General features: G+C 44.2%; 1 protein-coding gene across 1 annotated transcript in view; it reads left to right on the top strand.

Moving 5' to 3' along the window:
- The window catches only part of LOC126474016 (metabotropic glutamate receptor 4-like), an 873,060-nt gene extending 861,751 nt beyond the window's left edge, over window positions 1–11,309 (top strand). Inside the window, exon 14 of the mRNA XM_050101416.1 lies at window positions 10,062–11,309. Coding sequence (XP_049957373.1) covers window positions 10,062–10,339 — 278 coding nt within the window. The 3' untranslated portion in view covers window positions 10,340–11,309. The remainder of the gene's footprint in view (window positions 1–10,061) is intronic.
- Window positions 11,310–25,188: the final 13,879 nt, after the last annotated feature.

Below are 25,188 nucleotides of genomic sequence, written 5' to 3'. Positions count from 1 at the left end.
GAGAACCATGGATCAGCAATAGAACTGAAGGGTGAGGGATCAACTAGTGAGCTAGATCAAGTGCAAAAGGTGCAACCAAAAAATCGAGAAGCTCTATAAGAAATTGTTCTAACAGAAGTCAGTTATAAGACGCCAGTTCTAAACTAAAGAAAGAACTTGATTCTCTCAATGCACAAACGATCGCTATCAACATGCTGCCATACAGAACTTCCGACCATCAAGGTTTGAATAAATTTGTTTATGCCTTAGGTATGAGTTGTCAGGTAATACTACTCTTAAACTATATGAGGAGATTAAAAATAAGCTAGAAAAAAGACCTTGCAAAATGTAATTTTTTGAGTGTTACAACGGACATGTAGACAAGCAACGCAAATGAAGGCATACTGGCACTGACTTGCCACTTTGTAATGGATGAAAAATTAGTTAGTGACAAAAATAGCACGTCATCACATGGCAGAATCTATGGCACTCGTAAGTAACATTTTTTAAAATGTTTCCTTCTTTAACTTCTCAATGCCATGCTGAGTTTCGGTTCATCCTTGTGATCGGTACATGTCGGTACAAGTCAAGTCGGCATAGCTTGTAAAGTTTTTCTTGGCAGCTTCATTTCCCCCCCCCCCCCCTCCCTCTTGCCGATAGAAATCCTAAGACGTCCTGTCATTTGTGTTCTGTCTACATACACTGCCAACCTTAAAATACTATTGAATGATTGCGTTTCAACAGGCTAAATTTATTTTCTTATTTATTACTACAAATAAGTAACACATTTGTCTCTGTAATGAGTTTTCTCAAAACATTGATACTGCCGCGCACCATTTATATCAGATCGCCTAAGGTTAAGATTTGAGAGTCCGCCTTCCGTAGCGAAGCGGTAGCGTTACCGCGTGCCACGCACGGTGCCTGGGTTCGATTCCCGGCAGGAGACTGAGTGTTGTGTGTCCATCATCACTGATCGCAAGTCTTCGAAGTGGCGTCAACTAAAGAGGACTTGCAATACGTCGGTCGAACTCCCCCCCCCCCCTCCCCCCCCTATGGGGCCATCCGGCCAACAATGACATACGATCATTTCATTTTTTTCTTTTTTTTTACATTTGAGAGGTTCATTTCAAGTTTGTGCCATAACAGAGCTGTTGTGGCTTACCAACACAAGTACAAGGATAGCGTACCAATAGGGACAAGAAAGGAGGCATGAAGAGCGCCAAAAATAGAAATAACAATCATCCATTTATTGCACCATTACACACGCACATCATGATTATAAGACATTATAATTGCCATACTCAAATCTATTATGACAAACAATATGTATTACGAAGGGCACACACAATGGACTTTAAGAAATTACAATGGCACATCAACTCCGCTATGACAAACAGTGTGCATAATGAAGGCCGCACAATTTTACCAATGTAAGAAATTAAAATAATACTAGTATAAAATTAACTAAAGTGCCTTGAAGGAAATGTTTATGAGAAGCACACGACGGGGCCGCAAGGGAGGAGGCAACACAATACTTAACTCAGGTGCACCAAAACAAACAACGGACACCAGGCCGCGCCAACAACGGACACGTAAGGCACGCAACTACTCTCTCCGTTGCGGTTCCGCGCGTTCCACCCAAGTAATAGCTACCTGAAACATTTTAATACTTGGAACAGTACACCAGTGATCAGCAAATTAAAAAAAACAATAACGTGACATAAAAAAACAATAATTTAAGAAAATCACATCATACGACTATGAGCTTAAGGTCTTTCGGTAATTAACATATTACGAAACAGGTAAAAGGACATGTTCCACTATTAAATGTTCCGTAATTACACTACTAAATTTCTCAGTACCCAAGATGCAATTAACGCAACAAGAATTAAATCATTTAAGTGATAATATTACTTTAAATTAATAATAAAGTCATTTCATATACCAGAGGACCAAGAATGGCCCGATAAGTACTCCCCAGTGAAGCAGTTCACACAAATGGTACTCCACGGCTCCGAGCACACAGCCCCATACAAAATGCAACACAACCACAGCGACCCGGCGTACTACCAGAACCACCAGGCAGTAAACCAAAATCGTACTAAGCCAAAACAAGCACCGACTTTTAAAATAACGAGACCTAGCCCGTGCCGGACAACAGACCAAATGCCGGGAAATCCATAAGAAACCTCAGCCAACTTAATACCAAAACAACAATTTATGAACAATATGCGAAACACAAGACCTCTTAGTCCAAAGGCCTCCGTCTAGTCGCGAAGGTGGCTCCGACCCGCCTGCTGAGGTCCCAAGCGTCGTACGGAGTGCCGAATCAAGCTTAAACTTCGTTAACGGAAAGCAGAATCACCACAAGACAAAATAACTGCGCAAGGCAAACTCTAAGGAGTGCCGCTCGAAGACTATGCACTTGAAGATCAAACATAAAGCACCCAGACTAATGCGCCGCTGAACGACGCACTTCCATCACCAGCGTCTAGTAGAGTACGGAGAGCAGCGTACCCCATCGATATACATCCATGGGACGGCAAACGAGGATAGCAATCCCAGCGACGGAGAGACAGGAGGATGAAATGACATCCCTCCGCACATAGAAGGTATTTGAAACTCAGGCTCGACAAACTACAACAGGCGAGATTTTGCTCCCCCTGCGAATCAAGTTAAACGGCACACCACGCCGCTGTCCACACTATTAACCGCAAAACCACGGTCAGGTCTTCCCATCGGGCCCCACTCGGCGTCCAGACGCAAACAACCGCAGCCGAGCCGAACTGTCTTCACGCCAAGGCAGCCACCTCTTACCTCCTCACACGCCTCCAGCTAAGTAAGCTCCGGCCAGCGATCACACACGGAAACAACCGCCTAACGCCAAAGCGCCGTCTGAGTGAAAACTCAGCATTAAGATCGACACGGACTTGGAAATAAGCAAGCACCGTAACAAGAGTAATAAGTGAGAAACGAACGCGAACCCCAACACTGTCTAAACCAAAATTAATTCAGCATCGCCAAATCAACTGGTCGTGGCAATACTGTGTTGCTGTCTTCCGAGTATATGAACCACGCGCTTTGGTGTGTGATTTATACGAAAGTTCTTCCATTGTGTTAGCGAGTCGGAACAGAATTAAAACTTCTGATGCTTATAAAATGGTGTCAATATCATTTCACATCTTTTGCCAAAAAAGGCTAACCAAAGCAAGTTGTGAATGTAGGCCATATTAACCGAACTGGAATTTTTCAGTGGGAATTTAAGCCGTTGTTTACGGATTTGCAGCATGCTGCAGATGGAAAATAGGTCGGCAACTTGATTTTTTATCAAGAAATAAAAAAATAGATACTTCTCAATGCAACTTACGACTGAGCTACAACCATTTATTTCTATTTTAACCTGTTGTATCGCTATTGCAATGAAGCCGACGAAACATGTCTATCAGGATCTGTCAAGTTCCATCTTTGAGCGACCCGGGTGTATTATAGGCATACATCGGTATGATGGAAGAAGATGCCAGCAACGCTGTCTCTCCCCCACCTATCTTTACCCTTCATTACTACTGTGCCCTTTATACCGCTGCATGCGTTTCATTCGGCGAACGGCGAAACTCCCAAGAAAACTTCTACAAGCTACACACTTTACGTCGACTGCATTAAGATCACGAGTGCTGTTCACCTCAGCTATGCAGCAGCTGTAGCACTACAGTAGAGTGATGGCCCTATTATTTCGTATGCAGTGTCAGCTCAACTGAGGAACACCCCTGGTCTCTTCTGTGCCCTTCTTACCCCTGTGTGCAGTTTATCTGCTGTATTCATCAGCAAATATGTACACCTAAGGTAGCAGCATTGCATGGCAGACCATACCTCCGCATACTTATTACTCGCGGTAACCCGCCAGGATAGCCGAAAGCGCTAAGGCGCTGCTTCCTGGACTCGGGTAGGCGCGCCGGCCCCCGATCGAATCCGCGCAGCGGATTAACGACGGCGACCAGAGTGCCGGCCAGCGTGGATGTGGTTTGTAGGCGGTTTCCCGCATCTCGCTAGGTGAATACCAGGCTGGTCCCCACGTGCCGCCTCAGTTACACGACTCGCAGACATTTGCAACACATTCACACTATTTCACGATGTACACTAGACGCAGACGGCTGGGGTACACTAATTCCGTCCTGGCGGGAGGGGGGGGGGGGGGCAGGAAGGGCATCCGGCCACCACTCAATCCGTACTTAAACCTGCCGACCTTGCGCACAATGCCGGATAAAGGCAGTAGCGAAAGAAAGAAAGAATACTTATTACTTGTGGTGACCTTCATCCCCTTCTTCTTCATCCTCTTCCTGCTTTCCCCATGCTTCTAAAACTCTGAAGTTCAACATAGGATCGACAAGTAACATGTTGGCCCGATTTTTACGAAAATAATTTTTTTTCTGAATGAAAGTAATTTTTCACATAACAAGACAATGAAAAAATATTTTTTCTTGAAAATATTATGCAAAATTTCGGAGATATTGGCAGTTAATTTTAAAATTACATTTTTTTCAGGTCATCAATCAGATCTTACTAGAATACAAGACTAGTAGTGGTTACAGACATTGCTGCAGTAATGAAAAAATTGCCGAAATATTAAGGATTCAACATTCACGCCGCTTTGCCTACTGCATCAATTTAATAGTACAAAGGTGTTCCAAAGTGGAATAATTTTCCAAAATTTTATTGAAAACGATGGCAATTTTGAGTTTCTTTCATAACTCTACACTAACCAGTGAAAAACTGCGCAACGCTCAAAAAGGACTGAAACAGATACAGGAGCTGCTGACTCAATGGAACACCTCATGCTACGTGCTCAAAAGGATTTTGGAAGTGCGAAGTGAGTTTGCGACTGCAAACAATGAAAGTGCAAAAGCATTGCCTTCCCTCACAGCAGAAAATTACTTAGCTATACAAAAGATAATAGGGCTTCTTAAATATTTTGAAGTAGCAACAACAACAATCTCTGTGGAGCCATACGTCACTGCTTTCTTAATTATACCTCTTATACGAGGTATTTCTGCAAAGTTGACAGACTTGGAAAGCACCTTAAATTTAATCAGTCAGTGAAAGACTGAAATCATTTCACACAGGGACTGTTAATATGCTTGCGACCTTATTAGATCCAAGGTTTTTTTATTTAAAAAAAAAGAAAGAAAGAAAACCTTTGTTTCAGGACATTTCAAGAGGCAGATAACGCTGTACAATTACTTCAAAAAGAGTATGCTGTTATCACTGCATCAACACCAAGAATAATACCTGAAACAGAAGCATCCGTGAGCAGTGCTAATACGTCTATTGATACGTCTATCAGTTTGAAATCAGCAACAGTGTAACGTCGATGTCATTACACCAGTCAGTGATTCCATGATTGACCTACGTCAATATTTTAAAAAATCTGTAATATTCCATCATGCTTTTGTATTAGAAAATCGGGTAAAATCTAATAGTACGTTGTGTGTTAAATATTTAGTGGCTATGTGCTGCCCTGCGACATCATTTCCTGCAGAGAAGGTTTTCTCCAAAGCAGGAGAAATAATGAATGAAAAGGCAACAAACTAAAGGAGAAGAATTTAAATGCATGACTTTTTATAAAACAAAATTCGCATATCTCGTAATTTGTATGCCAAACAATAGATTAAAGGTCAAGTATTTAAATACCTTTCTTTTTATAAAACAAAATTTGCATATCTTGTATTGCTGTCTTTAATCAATAAGAAATTCTTACAAAGCTAAGGCAAAGGAACTATTCAATCGATGTCTACGGTGCGAATTCAAAAGTGCCGGAGAGAAAACACACCGGCACAATACCTCTTCATTAGTTATCCAATCCGCCCCTCTAATCTGCAACACTCTTTTGTAGAAATTCATTTCAAGTGTTATTTCCTTCTTGTATCTACCGTTTAACGTCCACGTTTCACTTCCGCACAAGGCTACGCCCCAAAAAAATAATCTCAAAAAAGATTTGCTAATGCTTGAAATCATATTAGATGTTTAAAAAGCTCTCACCTTTTCCTCTTTACTTCTGCCTTTGTCAGTAACTTTCCTCCGCAAATAGCAAAACAGATCTACTGCCTTCAGAGTCTTAAAGTTTTTATTTTTATTTCCTATGTGTGAAGCTATATTCCCTTTCCATATTTCTTCTTGTTTTCCTGTGGTGCTTTCTCAATGTATGCATTGGATAACATGGAGGACTGATCCGATTTAAACAACATTGGTCTTAGCCCCCTGTTGTCCGCACGGAAACTAAGTTTATTGTACTGTATCTCTGTTATTCTAGTTAAGCCAACCATGACCTTTAAAGGGTAGCGGGAGACCCTTCACTAAATCACTACTAATCACAATTTCTTCAGGAATCAGTTACCCAGAAATATTGTATCTTCTGGCGCTGAGTGCTTCGCTCTGGAAGATGAAGTGTTGTGCGATTTTATTCCTCATACCGCACAGGCTGTACTTAAGGGCTTGTTTCTCTACTCCAGTTGTGTGCAGATGTTTCTTGAAATACCTATGGGCAGCCAAGAAACTTACCATGAGTCTATTCTGATTCCTGGCCAATCTCAGTATTACAGGAGTTTCGGAGTCATGAGCTTGTCACATTTCTGTTTTTGGGTTTTAGTACAACGTTCTGTGTGCTGCCTCCTGATCCAGCTACTTGGTTTAGATTTTACCATCGCCTTTGTGACAGGATAGGACAGGTTCTGGTCCAACAAAGAGAGTCGTCGCCCCTGCATGAGGGATAGGCTGCAACCACGGCTCACTCCTTTCATGTCCTTCAACTCTTATAATTCCAGTCTCGTTTTTCTTTCCCTCTGCCATTATCCCTGTTTCCTCATAATTTGCATGAGCGTATCCTACTCAGCAACGTCAAAAGCTTTCTCCGAATCTACAACTGCTATAAATATAGTACTGCCTTTTTTCAGTCTATTTTCTAACATAAAGCATAGGGCCAATAGTAACTGTAGTGTTCATATATTACTCCCCAACCCAGTCAGATCTTGTCTGAGGTCGGCCACAGTCAGTCTTTCCACTCTTCTGGAAATAACACACTCTAAGATGAAAAATAAATAAAAAAAGAACGACGCACCACAGAGGAATTATCTGAATGAGACGGAAATTCGTACATGTGATGTACATTTATGCACAAACAAATGATTGCAGTTCCAGAAAAAATGGTATCTTAGTCAAGAGAAAGACCTTCACAAATTGAGCGTTGTCCCACTTCTGGCCCATATGCAAGCAGTTATAGGCTTGGCTTTGATTGACAGAGTCGACGGATGTCGTCCTGAGGATATCGTGCCAAATTCCGACCAAATGGTGGATCAGGTCGTCAAAATCCCAAGCTGGTTGGATGGACCTGGCAATGATGTTCGAAATGTTCTCATTTGGAAAGAGATCCGGCGACCTTGCTGGCCAAGGGAGGGTCTGGCAAGCACGAAGAGAAGCAGTAGATGCCCTCGCAGTGTGCGGGCGGGCATTATCTTGCTGAAATGTAAGCTCAGGATATCTTGGGATGAAGTGTTACAAAACAGATCGTAGAATATCAATGACATATCGCTGTGCTATAAGGGTGCCGCGTATGACAACCCAGACAATCACTTCTAGTTGTCAAGCCATACGGCAGGCGATAGACAGGTTTGTATCCCACCACTGCCTGTGGCGTCTCCAACGCGTCTTCGCTGGTGTTTGGGGCTCGGTTGGTTGGGTTGTTTGGGGGAAGAGACCAAACAGCGAGGTCATCGGTGTCATCAGAGTAGGGAAGAATGGGAAAGGAAGTCGGCCGAGCCCTTTCAAAGGAACCATCCAGCCTTTGCCTGGAGCGATTTTGGGAAATCACGGAAAACCTAAATCAGGATGGCCGGACGCGGGATTGAACCGTCGTCCTCCCGAATGCGAGTACAGTGTGCTAACCACTGCACCACCTCACTCGGTTAGGGCTCAGTTCCATGCGGGCTCGTCAGTGAAGACAATTCTACTCCAGTCAACGAGTTTCCAGCTGAAGACGTATCTGAAGACGCGCCAGACAGCAGTTGAATAGCGATCTGACTGTCGCCAACCATACGGCACGACATCCAAGAGTGGTTGTCTAAGGTGCCATTTCATTTCGTCCGCTGCACCCTTACAGTACAGCAGTACTTCGACGATTTTCGTCCCCCTGTTTTGTTGCCCTTCATGGCAAGCCAAGCTGGGTTTACATTTCATCTAGAAAATGCGCACTCACATACGGCGAGAGTTCCTACTGCTTGTCTTTATGCTTGCCAAACCCTACCTTCCCTAGCAAGGTTGCCAGAGCTCTCCGCAGTTGAGAACGTTTGGGGCATTATGGGCAGGACCCTCCAACCAGCTCGGGATTTCGACGACCTAAAGCCCCAATTGGACAGAATTTCACACGATGCCTGTCAGGAGCACATCCAACAATACTATCAGTCAATGCCAAGCCGAAAAACAGCTTGCACGTTGTCCAGAGGTGGACCAACAATTTGTGAAGCTCTTTATTTTCTTTTATTTTCTTTTAAGTGTTGTAAGGTGTCATCATTTTGAGCCACATTACAACTACCACTCCGGAAAGAAGACCCTTTAATAGTATAAACATCGAGACAGAAAACCATTAACGATACTGACATCGGCTAGGGATCTTAATTTATGGCAGAATATCTGCACGTTGGGCGATAGTGAAGAGGACAGAGACGGGAGGCTGTCAGGAGAACGGGAAAGACACAAGCGAGGCAGGCAGGACTGAGAGCTGAAGACAACAGCGCCAGTAAGCTCCTGGAAACTCCAGGCGGGTGGACCGCGGCTTAGCGGGAGCCACGTGGCCGAGGACAAGGAGAAGACACAGGGGCTCGCTCACAAAACGCGTGGCGGCGTGTAGGTGGTTTTTCCCAACGGCCGGAGCGGAAGCTTCTGGAACAGTCTGGAAGCTTCTAGAAGCTTCGGTCGGTTGCAAAATTGAGATTGGTCGGCGCTCAGAAACGAACACCTTCCAGCAACATGATTGGCCACGCATATTAAAGGGGGGAGAAAAAAGAACAGGAGCTACGAAAAAGCGTAGCGACTGAGAAACACTTGTTCCTGGGGCGTCGAGGAGAGAGGTTGGTCCTGGCGAGGTGTGTGACCTCGTTACTGGGACATTCTAGCGAGAGCCTGAGGATCGTCTGGTGATCCACAGCAGCCGTGGAGGTGCCTACGGAAGCTTTTGGTGAGGTAGAATTTATGTTATCTCGCTGAGGCGAGAACCTTTGCAGCGATAAGCGTTAGATCACTGTAGTGGTCGTACATTCGCAATGGCGGTTAGGGAAGTAAAGTAAATTGCTGATCACGTGTCTTTTTCGTTCTATGCTGAGGCTTCACATTGCTTGTCGCGAGTGAAGTTCTAAATATAATTGCAATTGCCATAGCTGATGTCAGTATTCCGCGCTTGAATTAACGACCGCGAATATATCACAGGACAGTGCCAGACAGGCGATTACCAAATGTGAATAGCCAGAACTATAATGTTGCTCGTACTGTGTAACCTTGAATAGAGTGAATTGCAGAAGAGTAAAGAATTTAACACTACTGAGTGTATCATTTCATAGCTGATACTTTCCTTTGTCATTATCTCCTTATTTGTGTATTTCATGTTTGCAACCACCTGGTGGAGGCAGTGTTTGTAGGTCAGCACATCTGAACATTCTAGTATATACTGAGGATATGGTTAGAAACCAACCAGATTTGCATACGACTAGTTAACGTCACATATAGAGCAAAGGATAAGCTTACCCTTCTGGAGAGCGTATAAGTGTCAGGGCGACAAATTAGCGTTACAAAATCAGTTGTGCTCAATTTTTCACTTATACGTTCGGCTCGCAGGCTTACCCATCAGCAGAAAAGAGCAAAACAGAAGCGGTAGCTTATAGTGTGTATGTTAGTATTTCGCAACCATGAATTATTAAACGGAGGGGTCGGTAATATTCACACCAGTCGTTACCTTTCTGTTACAGAATTTATCTTAAGAGTTTCAATTCTGTCCTCTAGGGGTGTATAAACGTAACCACAAGAGATGCTACTTTTTGTTTCAGGTATGGAGCTGGAACTGCGTGAAGACGTGGTTCACCAGCGCCGACCAGTGGTGCACGGCTGCGTGCTGCTGCTGGTGAACCGCTCGACTCAGACAGAGCCGCCACCCGCTGAGCCGCAGACGCAGCCGCAGCAGCAGGAGCAGCAGGTGCAGACCCAGGCGGTGGCCGCGGAGCACGGCAGCAGCAACGGCCCCGTGGCAGGCGGCCAGCCGCAGCTGCAGGCGCAGCAGCAGCAGCAGCAGCTGCAGCAGCCGCAGCAGGTGGACGTGCAGTTATAGCGGAAGCGCAGCAGGGCCCACCGGCACTCAAGCCGCAGGCGGCGCTCACCCGTCCTCGTGTGAGAGACACAGCCTGCGCTGCGCCGGTTGCTGAGGCTCAGCCCTCGGCGTTCAGCACTGTTGCTGGAGACTGAACGCCCCTGCCACGGCGTCAAGCGATTACGTGAAAGATTCCAAAGGTGCCGAGACAGTAACTGAGATTCTTCCATTCCCCTTTTTTCTTCCTGTGGACTAGGTAAAGTTTTTGCTATCGATTTCTTCTGTATGTGTGATCCGGGTTCTCATTGTCAACCCAACGAACTGTTCAGTGTAACGAAACACTATATGAAATGAAGAAGAATAGTCGTAATTACAGTTTGTTCAGTATTATGAAATGAAAAACGTAGTCCTGTAACAGTGTCGGAAAAGCTGTTCAAACTGGAGCTGACTTTTGTCCTGTCCCTTATGCCAAGCATACCCTTCATGTACATAGTCTGTCATAAACATATCTGTTTTACTCCTGAGCGAATGCATTCGAAGTAAACCGTGTTGGTTACCATTGTCTAATGACTTCTTGAAATTAGCCTTTAGAGTAACTCTCGACACTTCTACAGTACAGAACTTAGTTTCATTTCCTAGGAATTAGTAAATTCTCTCACATGGATGCTAAATAGTATCTACGTTCCTTAAGTGTAGAGGTTTGGGAGATGGTAATGGTAAAACAGAATGTGTCACATGTTGAGCCCCTGTGGCACATTCCTCTTATCCGTCAGTTTCCATTGAGAGTTGTACAACATTGTTACTGTCATATATGTACAAAGTATTAAAATCTGTGATTAAGTAAATTAAGAAATATGTGATTCATTAACCATTTAAAATCATCTGCAAATGATATACCAAATAAAATAGGAGGTAGCAGTCACATGTAAACCCGTTTCATCTGTGTATGGGCAACTGTCAACATTAAACCATATGAAAATTTGCTTTTAACTCACTTCCAACAAAAATGAAATTGTACCATATTATATTGTAAATAAAGAAATATTACCAAAAATAGTCAGCTTTATCTTTCTTGTTGTCTCCATAAGTGTGTCAGTTGCTTACCACCCAAGCGTGCCAATGAAGTAAAGATATAGGTGAGTGGAAAGAACAAAACAGAATAGTATTTATCAGTTTGCAACATTAACGTAGGTAAATATACATGTTTGCTTGTAATGTTATGTAATATCTCGTCCTTCAAGGCCTACCAAAAAGAAAGGTAGAGGGAAATTATTTTACCCTCGTGTATTATGAACTGTCTGTATTGTAGGTATAAACTTGAATTCTACAAGCATTTCAAGTGCGAAACTTAGCTGTATGTGTTCACCCTTTAGAACGAAGTGTATATAGATGTCAGGTCCAAACTTATATAATATCATTCCAGCTTTCTGAATGGATCGAAGGCCCCATTGCAGATAGGAATTAGTACACGGTTCTCAAGAGGCAGAAATTCCAGGTGTGAAGTAGTTTCAGGTCACCCCGGGCAAATCCTAAAAGCCCATGTATATGAACTACACAAATGCATACGTTCTGCTCCCTGTCGCTCAGCAAATTCTGATATTCATCCGAAAAGTAAATATGTGGAAACTAAACATTTTTTTATCTTACTCATTACAAATACCTACTATTAAGTGATGATTCAGATATGATATGTGTTATATTTGTACTCGCTTAACGGTTTCGACAATCAGCCCGCTTCAGCAGACGTTATAATTTCCTACCGCACAGTGCCACTTCAGAGCAATGCTACTTACTCCTCTAATGTGCCTCTACTTTGCGAGCAGCTGACCCAGTTGTGAGCTTATGTAGTTGCAATCTGATGTGATTCTCCTTTCTTTGCCGCTAATTTTTCGAGAGCCAAGTACCAGCGAATGTTGTTCTTACATTGTGACTTGATTACGTACCAATGAGAAAGCGAAAATAAATAATACAGTCTACTATTCGAAAACCACTCAGTTTAAAACCTCAACATTGCAAGAAAAATGTGGCATGCAGAGATCTGGAAAATCCATTCCGTCCCTGAGCACAATACAAGGCGCAATGAGGTCGCACAAGCACGCTTTATAACACAGATATTTACAAATTATAAAAAAGTTAATTTCTGAATGTTCATTAAACATATCTTTTTTCCCTTGTGTCTGATTGGAATTAAAGAAGGCGCAGAAAATATTGTGATGATTAAAATAGGCGTGTTAAACTTCAAGAGGCTTCATGAAAAATATCGTGAACATGACACGCTGCGTAAGCAAACACAATGAAGTGACAAAAGTCGCCGGTCGGTGTGGCCGAGCGGATCTAGGCGCTCCAGTTTGGAACTGCGCGACCGCTACGGTCGCAAGTTCGAATCCTGCCTCGGGCATCGATGTGTGTGATGTCCTTAGGTTGGTTAGGTTTAAGTAGTTCTAAGTTCTAGGGGACTGATGACCTCAGATGTTAAGTCCCATAGTGCTCAGAGCCATTTGACATAAGTCATAGGATAACTCCTAACATCGCGTCGGACCTCCTTTTGCCTGGTGTAGTGCAGCAAATCGACGTGGCATGAACTCAACAAGTCATTGGAAGACCCCACAGAAATACTGAGCAATATCACCTCTATAGTCATCTATAATTGCGGAAGCGTTGCCGGTGCGGCATTTTGCGCACGAACTGACCTCTCGACTGTGTCCCATAAATGTTCGATGGGTGGCCAAATCATTCGCTCGAATTTTCCAGAATGTTCTTCAAACTAATCGCGAACAACTGTGACCTGGTGACGTGGCACATTGTCATCCATAAAAATTCCATCGTTGTTTGGCAACATGAACTCGACGAATGGTTGTAAGTAGTCTCCAAGTAGCCGAACACAACCATTTCCAGTCAATCATCGCTTCAGTTGGACCAGAGGACCCAGTCCATTCCACGTAAACACAGCCGACACCATTATGGAGCCACCATCAGCTTACACAGTGCTTTGTTGACAACTTGGGCCCATGGCCTCGTCGAGTCTGCGCCAAACTCGAAACCTACCGTCAGCTCTCACCAAATGAAATCGGGACTCATCTGACCAGGCCACGGTATTCCAGTCATTTAGTATCCAATCGATATGTCATGAGCCCAGGAGAGGCGCTGCAGACGATATCTTGCTGTTAGCAGAGGCACTCGCGTCGGTCGTCTGCTGCCATAGCCGATTAAAGCCAAATTTCCCCAGCACTGCACGTTCGTCGGACATCCCACATTGATTGTGAAGTTATTTCAAGGAGTGTTGCTTGTTTGTTATCGCTGACAACTCTACAGAAACGCCGTTGCTCTCGGTCGTTAAGTGCAGGCCGTCGGCCACTGCATTGTCCGTGGTTAGAGGCAATGCCTAAAATTTGGTATTCTCGGCACACTCTTGATTCTGGATTTTGGAATACCGAATTCCATAAGATTTCCGGAACGGGACGTCCCCATGCCTCTAGCTCCAACTAGTATTTAGCGTTCAAAGTGCGTTACTTCCCGTCGTGTGACCATAATCACGAAGGAAACATTTCCACGTGCATAACTGACAACAAATGACAGCTCCGCCAATGAAATGCACTTTTATACCTTGTGTACGCGATACTACCGCAATCTTTATATGTGTATACGCTATGCCATGACTTTTGTCTCCTCGTGTAATGCTGTTGTTGCTGTTGTATCTTCAGTCGAAAGACTGGTTTGATGCTGCTCTCCACACTAGTCTGTCCTGTCAAAGCCTTTACATCTCTGCGTAACTACTGCAAGCTATATACATTAAAATCTGCGTACCGTAGTGAAGCACTGACCTTCCTCTGTAATACTTCCCCCATATTTCCCTTCATCACCGAATCGACGATTCGTTGATGCCTGATGATGATCCTACTAAGCGATCTCTTCTGTTAGTAAAGGTGTGCGACAAATTTCTTTTCTCCTCTATTCGATTCAGTAACTCTTTATTAGTTATTTCGAGCTACCCATCTGACCTACAGCATTCATCTGTTTACACACGTTTCAAAAGTGTCTATTCCCTTGGATAGTCCACTTACTCCAGTGGTGGCCAAATTCTTCACGGAACATTTCGAAGCACGGGCGCTGGACTTGGCACCTTGGAAACCTAAGGTGTGGTACAGATACGTCGGGATACCTCCATTGTTTGGTGCCGTGATGAGGAACAGCCTGGTGTCTTTCTAAGACACATGAACGGTCTCCAAGCCAACATAAAATTTACCTTGGGGGTAGAGAAGGTCCAAGAGCTACCATTTCTAGATGTGCTGGTCACGAGGAATGGTAAAAATCTGGAACACAGCGTGTATCGAAAACACACACGGACCGATACCTACACAAACTGTCAAATCACCACCGCAGCCAGAAAAGAGGCATGATCAACACGCTCGTAACGCGAGCGAGACGTATGTGTGAGCCGCAGTACCTCAGACGCTGAATGCAACACCTGGAAAGCGTTCTGAGGAGCAACGGGTACTCCATCAGTTACATAAGAAGTGTCACAGAGTCAGACACTCGGCGAAGCGACACATCGAAAAGAAAAAGAAATGTCGGGTATGGCCTTTCTGCCTTACATTCCCAGAGTGACGGACAGAATCGGCGGTGCACTGAACAACTTGTAAACCGACAAAGAAGATCGAAGAGCGTCTAAGGTCGGCAAAGGAGAAAAAGGGCCCACTTGCAATGTCGGGAATACCACGTACATATGGAATAGTCTTTGTCGGGATGACTGGCTGATCAATCAACACCAGAATCACCGAACATAAGTGGCATTGCAGATTAGGGCAGGAGAGAAATCGGGCGTAGCAGAGCACGCACTGTGTGAGACCGATCACATAGTGAAATTCACCGACACGGAAGTTCTTGCATTAGAGACGAACTATTTCACCCGTTTGTTCATGGAAGGTATATAAATACACAAATGTGACAATAGCTTAAGAAGAAGCCTCAAGCTGAATGGATCTTGGATTCCACTGGTGCACAAAACGATCATTGCAGATATAAAGGGGAGGACCGTGGTGGAAATGACTATAGAAAAGCCCTTGGACGTTGGTGCTCCAGGTATGTATAACGTGCGGACACGAACTAGACTCCAATCCACCACTGGCAATAGAAAGCGAAGCTTTGACTGGCAGCCACTCGTGCTGACGAAACGTTAAAAGAATTGTCAAACAAACGTCGGCCGAAGAACAGGAGACAGAAGGCAACAGACAATTTATTATTCCCGTCTTGTCTGAACTATTTATCGTCAACGTTTCACTTCATAAACAATACTTCGTAGTTTGCCACGACGATCATGAAAAGAAGACCTCATTTTGGGATACCGGCACATACTGGCCTCTTCTTTTCCAGTAAGTGTTCTGACAGACAAGCTGTGCAATGACTTCCTCTCCATCTTGTATTGTTGTAGCTGGGGACTACAGAAACTGTTGCACTACGCTAATCTTGCCTTTATGTCGACGTCTTGGTCTTCTACATTACGGCCATTAAAACTGCAACACCACGAAGATGATGTGCTACAGACGCGAAATTTAACCGACAGGAAGAAGAGGCTGTGATATAGAAATGATTAGCTTTTCAGAGCATTCATACAAGGTTGGCGCCGGTGGTGACACCTACAACATGAGGAAAGTTTCCAACCGATTTCTCATACACAAACAGCAGTTGACCGGCGTTTCCAGGTGAAACGTTGTTGCTATGCCTCGTGTAAGGAGCAATGCGTACCATCAGGTTTCCGACTTTTATAAAGGTCAGATTGTAGCCTATCGCGATTGCGGTTTATCGTATCGCGACATTGCTGCTCGCGCTGGTCGAGATTCAATGAGTGTTAGCAGAATACGGAATCGGTGGGTTCAGGAGGGTGCTGGATCCCAACGGCTTCGTATCACTAGCAGTCGAGATGACAATCATCTTATCCGCATGGCTGTAACGGATCGTGCAGCCATGTCCCGATCCCTAAGTCAACAGATGGGGACGTTTGCAAGACAACAATCATCTGCACGAACATGTGCATGGACTATCAGCCCGGACACCATGGCTGCGGTTACCCTTGACTCTGCATCACAGACAGTAGCGCCTGCGTTGGTGTACTCAACGACGAACTTAGGTGTACGAATGGCAAAACGTCATTTTTTCGGATGAATCCAGGTTCAGTTTACAACATCATGACGGTCGCATCCGTGTTTGGCGACATCACGGTGAACGCATATTGGAAGCGTGTATTCGTCATCGCCATACTGGCGTATCACCCGTCATAATGGTATGGGGTGCCATTGGTTACACGTCTCGGTCACCTCTTGTTCGCATTGACGGCACTTTGAACAGTGGACGTTACATTTCAGATGTGTTACGAGCCTTGGCTCAACCCTTGATTCGATCCATGCAAAACCCTACATTTCTGCAGGATAATGCACGACCGCATGTTGCAGGTCCTGTACGGGCCTTTCTGGATACAGAAAATGTTCGACTGCTGCCCTGGCCAGCACATTCTCAAAATCTCTCACCAATTGAAAACGTGTGGTCAGTGGTGGCCGAGCAACTGGCTCGTCACAATACTTCAGTCACTACTCTTGATGAACTGGGGTATCGTGTTGAAGCTGCATTTGCAGCTGTACCTGTACATGCCATCCAAGCTCTGTTTGACTCAATGCCCAGGCTTATCAAGGCCGTTATTACGGCCAGAGGTGGTTGTTCTGGGTACTGATTTCTCAGGATCTATACACCCAAATTGCGTGAAAATGTAATAACATGTCAGTTCTAGTATAATACATTTGTCCAATGAATACCCGTTTATCATCTGCATTTCTTCTTGGTGTAGCAGTTTTAATGGCCAGTAGTGTACCTTAGCCAGGGGTGTTGAATCATTTCTTCTGTCGTCGGTTCTCTTTGAGCTGTAATAGCAAATCCAGTTGTGTGTTTGTTTGTCTGTATTTAGTTATTAGTTCCTGCACCGAAATGCCGCGCGGGGTTAGCCGAGCGGTCTAGGTCGCTGCAGTCAAGGACTGTGCGACTGGTCCCGGCGGAGGTTCGAGTGCTCCCTCGGGCATGTGTGTGTGTGTGTGTGTGTGTGTGTGTGTGTGTGTGTGTGTGTGTGTGTGTGTGTGTTTGTCCTTAGGATAATTTAGGTTAAGTAGTGTGTAAGCTTAGGAACTGATGACCTTAGCAGTTAAGTCCCATAAGGTTTCACACACATTTTTTTGCACCGAAATCTCTATTTCATTTTCATTTCTTACGCTTTCCTATAGATTCACGTATTAATACTGAACGTGTTTTTTCTTGCTATACATGCAAGTTATTAGATCATAAAACGGCAGTTTAATTTTAATTTTGAACGCATCTCTGTAAAAGTACGTATTAATTTCTAATGTATGACAATAATCCATTGCCTCCTACACGCTCTGCTGAATTTTTAGGGCGTAAAAGAAAAGTTATTTTCCTTGTGTTCGTCTCTGTTGTCTTTCGACAGAAGAATGTGTTAACACAATGCAGTTTTAAGTTTGTTTTATCCGCTACCGTACACCAAGTACAGTTCAGGAACCATATTACATTTTGATTGAGCGCGACAAGACCGCTGACGCGTCCTTCAGAACAACGAATAGCAGAGTACGGAAACAGCTCACAGCGCTCCCACCCAAATCGGCAATTGTGGAATGATCGGGTCATAGTTATTATTTAAAACGTTTTTTGTTAGGGGGCGGGGGCATATAATATGGTGTGCCTAGGGGTAAATCCGCCGCTGCACATGCCAAGGTGGACAAGGCAAGACACTGCGAGAAGTCTGTGTGGTTTACTTTTTCTTTATTACGTAAATGTTTCCATGAACCGACAAATGCATAGCCATAGTCTCTATTGAAGATAATTTCACAGTATAATTTCAGCTGCTTCCCTTACCACAGACTCCCAATAGGTTGTCGTGTGAGCAAGTATTTTCATTTGTTCAGACAAAATCTTGTGCATATTTAACAGTCAGTGCTCTGCAACGGCTGATTTAACATGACACTGATGTTCGACACAGCGATCGGCAAGTGTCTGTAGAGACTGGCCACCACGACGTTTGCCACACTCGCAAAGAATATATAATTCCCGAGGCCAATAATACATTTAACTGGACGCAACATTTCTTTAACCTTTCTGAGTGGCCAGAAGACTGCCTGTTTAGGACTCTACCTATCTTGCTAGTAGTTGCACCGCAGCATAGAAGCTGTGCCACATGTTGGTCCTCTTGGCTTGTTTGAACGGCCTCGTGTCTTGATTTCCTCGCCATTGGTCTAATATCACAGATAGGATGCCCATTCCCTCTCAACACTGTCTTCAAATGGCTAATCTTGGAGCCAAGGTGGTCTTTGCCCAAAATAGTCCTGTCTCTGTGTAGTAAGGTGTTCAGCATAACTCTCATCTGTGCTGGATGGTGAAAGATAGGTCCATTGAAATACAGATCTGTTTGAGTTGGTTTTCTGTGCACATAATGGCCCAGTCATCTCTCTGATTTCCGTCCAACCAACATCTCTAAGGAAGGTGACTTCCTGTCCTTTCCACCTCCACTGTAAATCTGATGTTAGGATGTATACTAGTCAAATGATCAGCGAACTGCCAAGTGTCAGGTTCATATTTTGATTTAGGCTATGGACGTTACTACTGAAGCAGTCATATGTAGGTTTGGCACATGCTCCGAGCTATGAATTCCTTCGACAGTAGGCCTACCCTCACAACAGTCTCAAACTGGGTCTATATCGCTGGAAAACAATAGCAATTATACAGGGGACTAAACAGTAAGTACCAACCTGAGAACACTTCCATTTCATCTGTGTCGTGACAAGTGAGAAGTGTGGCACATGCCACTTCCCTTGCCGCAGAGTGCAAATAGAAGTGAAGCTGGGCCATGAATGCTCTCCTCCACAACTCTCATTACCAGACAATCTAAGTAAAGACAACCTCTTAACTTAGTATCTTGAATATATCATCACTATTCCCAATAAGCTGAACTTTGACCACTCCATGTCCACTTATGTCCAGAGTGCACCAATATGGCACTCCCAACCCCCACTCCCAGCTTTCAGCACTTACACCCAGCACCATACCAAATTAGATATACTAATTCTACATCTACATCTACATTTATGCTCCGCAAGCCACCCAACGGTGTGTGGCGGAGGGCACTTTACGTGCCACTGTCATTACCTCTCTTTTCTCTTCCAGTCGCGTATGGTTCGCGGGAAGAACGACTGTCTGAAAGCCTCCGTGCGCGCTCGAATCTCTCTAATTTTACTTTCGTGATCTCCTCGGGAGGTATAAGTAGGGGGAAGCAATATATTCGATACCTCATCCAGAAACGCACCCTCTCGAAACCTGGACAGCAAGCTACACCGCGATGCAGAGCGCCTCTCTTGCAGAGTCTGCCACTTGAGTTTGTTAAACATCTCCGTAACGCTATCACGGTTACCCTGTGACGAAACGCGCCGCTCTTGTTTGGATCTTCTCTATCTCCTCCATCATCCCGATCTGGTATGGATCCCACACTGATGAGCAATACTCAAGTATAGGTCGAACGAGTGTTTTGTAAGCCACCTCCTTTGTTGATGAACTACATTTTCTAAGGACTCTCCCAATGAAATTCAACCTGGTACCCGCCTTACCAACAATTAATTTTATATGATCATTCCACTTCAAATCGTTCCGCAGGCATACTCCCAGATATTTTACAGAAGTAACTGCTACCAGTGTTTGTTCCGCTATCATATAATCATACAATAAAGGATCCTTCTTTCTATGTATTCGCAATACATTACATTTGTCTATGTTAAGGGTCAGTTGCCACTCCCTGCACCAAGTGCCTATCCGCTGCAGATCTTCCTGCATTTCGCTACAATTTTCTAATGCTGCAACTTCTCTGTATACTACAACATCATCCGCGAAAAGCCGCATGGAACTTCCGACACTATCTACTAGGTCATTTATATATATTGTGAAAAGCAATGGTCCCATGACACTCCTCTGTGGCACGCCAGAGGTTACCTTAACGTCTGTAAACGTCTCTCCATTGATAACAAAATGCTGTGTTCTGTTTGCTAAAAACTCTTCAATCCAGCCACACAGCTGGTCTGATATTCCGTAGGCTCTTACTTTGTTTATCAGGCGACAGTGTGGAACTGTATCGAACGCCTTCCGGAAGTCAAGGAAAATAGCATCTACCTGGGAGCCTGTATCTAATATTTTCTGGGTCTCATGAACAAATAAAGCGAGCTGGGTCTCACACGATCGCTGTTTCCGGAATCCATGTTGATTCCTACAGAGTAGATTCTGGGTTTCCAAAAACGACATGATACTCGAGCAAAAAACATGTTCTAATATTCTACAACAGATCGACGTCAGAGATATAGGTCTATAGTTTTGCGCATCTGCTGGACGACACTTCTTGAAGACTGGGACTACCTGTACTCTTTTCCGATCATTTGGAACCTTACGTTCCTCTAGAGACTTGAGGTACACGGCTGTTAGAAGGGGGGCAAGTTCTTTCGCGTACTCTGTGTAGAATCGAATTGGTATCCCGTCAGATCCAGTGGACTTTCCTCTGTTGAGTGATTTCAGTTGCTTTTCTATTCCTTGGACACTTATTTCGATGTCAGCCATTTTGTCGTTTGTGCGAGGATTTAGAGAAGGAACTGCAGTGCGGTCTTCCTCTGTGAAACAGCTTTGGAAAAAGGTGTTTAGTATTTCGGTTTTACGCGTGTCATCCTCTGTTTCAATGCCATCATCATCCCGGAGTGTCTGGATATGCTGTTTCGAGCCACTTACTGAGTTAACGTAAGACCAGAACTTCCTTGGATTTTCTGTCAAGACGGTACATAAGATTTTACTTTCGAATTCACTGAACGCTTCACGCATAACCCTCCTTACGCTAACTTTGACATCGTTTAGCTTCTGTTTGTCTGAGAGGTTTTGGCTGCGTTTAAACTTGGAGTAAAGCTCTCTTTGCTTTCGCAGTAGCTTCCTTTGTTGTTGAATCACGGTGGGTTTTTCCCGTCCCTCACAGTTTTACTCGGCACGTACCTGTCTAAAACGCATTTTACAATTGCCTTAAACTTTTTCCATAAACACTCAACATTGTCAGTGTCGGAACAGAAATTTCCGTTTTGATCTGTTAGGTAGTCTGAAATCTGCCTTCTATTACTCTTGCTAAACAGATAAACTTTCCTTTTTTTTATATTCCTTTTAACTTCCATATTCAGGGATGCTGAAACGGCCTTATGATCACTGATTCCCTGTTCTGCACTTACAGAGTCGAAAAGTTCGGGTCTGTTTGTTATCAGTAGGTCCAAGATGTTATCTCCACGAGTCGGTTCTCTGTTTAATTGCTCGAGGTAATTTTCGGATAGTGCACTCAGTATAAGGTCACTCGATGCTCTGTCCCTACCACCCGTCCTAAACATCTGAGTGTCCCAGTCCATATCTGGTAAATTGAAATCTCCACCTAAGACTATAATATGCTGAGAAAATTTATGTGAAATGTATTCCAAATTTTCTCTCAGTTGTTCTGCCACTAATGCTGCTGAGTCGGGAGGTCGGTAAAAGGAGCCAATTATTAACCTAGCTCGGTTGTTGAGTGTAACCTCCACCCATAATATTTCACGGGAACTATCCACTTCTACTTCACTACAGGATAAACTACTACTAACAGCAACAAACACGCCACTATTGGTTGCATGCAATCTATCCTTTCTAAATACCATCTGTGCCTTTGTACAAATTTCAGCAGAATTTATCTCTGGCTTCAGCCAGCTTTCTGCACCTATAACGATTTCAGCTTCAGTGCTTTCTATCAGCACTTGAAGTTCCGGTACTTTACCAATGCAGCTTCGACAGTTTACAATTACAATACCGATTGCTGCTTGGTCCCCGCATGTCCTGACTTTACCCCGCACCCTTTGAGGCTGTTGCCCTTTCTGTACTTGCCCGAGCCCGTCTAACCTAAAAAACCGCCCAGTCCACACTACACAACCCCTGCTAGCCATGTAGCCGATTGCTGTGTGTAGTGGACTCCTGACATATCCAGCGGAACCCGAAACCCCACCACCCTATGGTGCAAGTCGAGGAATCTGCAGCCCACACGGTCGCAGAACCGTCTCAGCCTCTGATTCAGACCCTCCACTTGGCTCTGTATCAAAGGTCCGCAGTCAGTCCTGTCAACGATGCTGCAGATGGTGAGCTTTGCTTTCATCCCACTAGCGAGACTGGCAGTCTTCACCAAATCAGATAGCCGCCGGAAGCCAGAGAGGATTTCCTCTGGTCCATAGTGACACACATCATTGGTGCCAACATGAGCGACCACCTGCAGATGGGTACACCCTGTACCCTTCATGGCATCCGGAACGACCCTTTCCACATCTGGAATGACTCCCCCCCGGTATGCACACGGAGTGCCCATTGGTTTTCTTTCCCTGCTTGGCCCATGCTTTGCAGGGGCCCCTTTATGCACCTGACATTGGAGCTCCCAACTACCAGTAAGCCCACCCTCTGTGACCACCTGGATCTTGCAGACTGAGGGGCAACATCTGGAACAGGACAAGCAGCCATAGCTGGCCGAAGATCAGTATCAGCCAGAGACAGAACCTGAAACCGGTTTGTCAAACTGGAGAGGCCTTCCGTTCAGCCCTCCGGAATGTCTTTCACCCCCTGCCACACCTCGAGATGACCTCCCACTCTACCACAGGTGAGGGATCAGCCTCAATGTGGGCAGTATCCCGGGCAGCCACAGTCGTAGTCCGATCGGGGGATGCGTGGGACGAACTGGCCGTCCCCGAAAAACCCCCATCCGGACCCCCACAGTGATGCCCATTGGCAACAGCCTCAAGCTGTGTGACCAAAGTCAACACTGCCTGAAGCTGGGAGCGAAGGGATGCCAACTCAGCCTGCATCCAAACACAGCAGTTGCAGTCCCTATCCATGCTAAAAACTGTTGTGCAAAGAACGTCTGAATTAATCTAGAGAGAGCACAAACAAATCGACACAAAATTTAAACGGTTATTAAAATACAAGATTGACTAGTAAATGTAGTAATGCTGCTACTTGCGCACTGCTGACACACTGCTTGGCGGCGGAAGGAGACTACGCAATTTTACACTATTCAGGTACTAAAACGCGATGCTACAACTCTCAAATACTATAATACGCCAAAAATTTATGAATTAAACAATGCAAGCACCAAAAACACGCAAAGAAATTAAGAATTAATCTATGTAACAAATGAGTGAGCTAGGAGTATACGACTTTCTGCTGGCAGCTGCTTATCCAACGGCGGCAGGGAGCACACTGGCTGTGACCAACCGACACTGGCCGTTCAAAACAAAAACAGAAGACAGACGACTACGCGAATTTACACTATTCAGGTACTAAAACGCGATGATACAACTCTCAAATACTATACTACGCCAGAAATTTATGAATTAAACAATGCAAGTACCAAAAACATGCAAAGAAATTAAGAATTAAACTATGTAACAAATGAGTGAGCTAGGAGTATACGACTTTCTGCTGGCAGCTGCTTATCCAACGGCGGTAGGGAGCAAACTGGCTGTGACCAACCGACACTGTCCGTTCAAAACAAAAACAGAAGACAGACGACTACGCGAATTTACACTATTCAGGTACTAAAAACGCGATGCTACAACTCTCAAATACTATAATACGCCCGAAATTTACGAATTAAACAATGCAAGTACCAAAAACATGCAAAGAAATTAAGAATTAAACTATGTAACAAATGAGTGAACTAGGAGTATACGACTTTCTGCTGGCAGCTGCTTATCCAACGGCGGCAGGGAGCAAGAGACGTTAAGAAAACACTGTCCAGAACACACAATCTATCTGCCACTGTTTACGATTTCCTCAGTTGATTCATGTTTGCTGGGTGTGATTATTATACTTGTCTCATCAGAAAAAGCAACTAGCTCTGCATCTTCATGAATATAGGATGATAAGTCATTATTATATGTTAAGAACAACAAGGGCAGGGAGCAAACTGGCTGTGACCAACCGACACCGTCCGTTCAAAACAAAAACAGAAGACAGACGACTACGCGAATTTACACTATTCAGGTACTAAAAACGCGATGCTACAACTCTCAAATACTATAATACTCCCGAAATTTACGAATACGGTTCGCGGGAAGAACGACTGCCAGAAAGCCTCAGTGCATGCTCGAATCTCTGTAATTTTACATCCGTGATCTTCTTGGGAGGTATAAGTAGGGGGAAGCAATATATTTGATACCTCATCCAGAAACGCACCCTCTCGAATCCTAGTTAGAGGGCTCTGCTGATTTTTGCAGACTATCAACCTTACCTCCTACTGTCAACTTACCCTGTTTTGTTTAGTTCTGACTTGTCATCTGTTTTCTTCAAATTCATATAACTGATACTCTGTCCTACAGAGATCTTTAATAATGTTATATGTGGTATCTATCTTTCCCACACTCATGCATGCTTCCATGGCTTTGCAGTTCTCTTCTAAGTTCACTTAGCCATTTTGCACTTCCTGTCAGTCTCATTTTATTAGATGTCTGTATTCTTCTTTGTCTACTTCAATTGCTGTGGTTTATATCTCCTTCTTTCATTAATGAAATTCAGTATCTCATATATTATCTAAGGTTTGCTGAAGGGTCAGTTAAGCAAAATGGATAATGTCTTGAAAAGAGTACCTATAAAAGCAAAATGAGGGTAATGGAGTTTAGTCAAGAATTAAATTAGCCAATGCTGAAGGAATTACAGTAGGAACTGAGACACTACACACAGTCAGTGAGCAGTTGCTATTTTAGCAGGTAAAAAAACGTAAAGCCTGAAATGAGGCGGATATAAAA

The sequence above is a fragment of the Schistocerca serialis genome, chromosome 4 (assembly GCF_023864345.2).
Source record: "Schistocerca serialis cubense isolate TAMUIC-IGC-003099 chromosome 4, iqSchSeri2.2, whole genome shotgun sequence".
Lineage (NCBI taxonomy): Eukaryota > Metazoa > Arthropoda > Insecta > Orthoptera > Acrididae > Schistocerca > Schistocerca serialis.
This window is presented reverse-complemented; position numbering and strand designations above follow the sequence as displayed.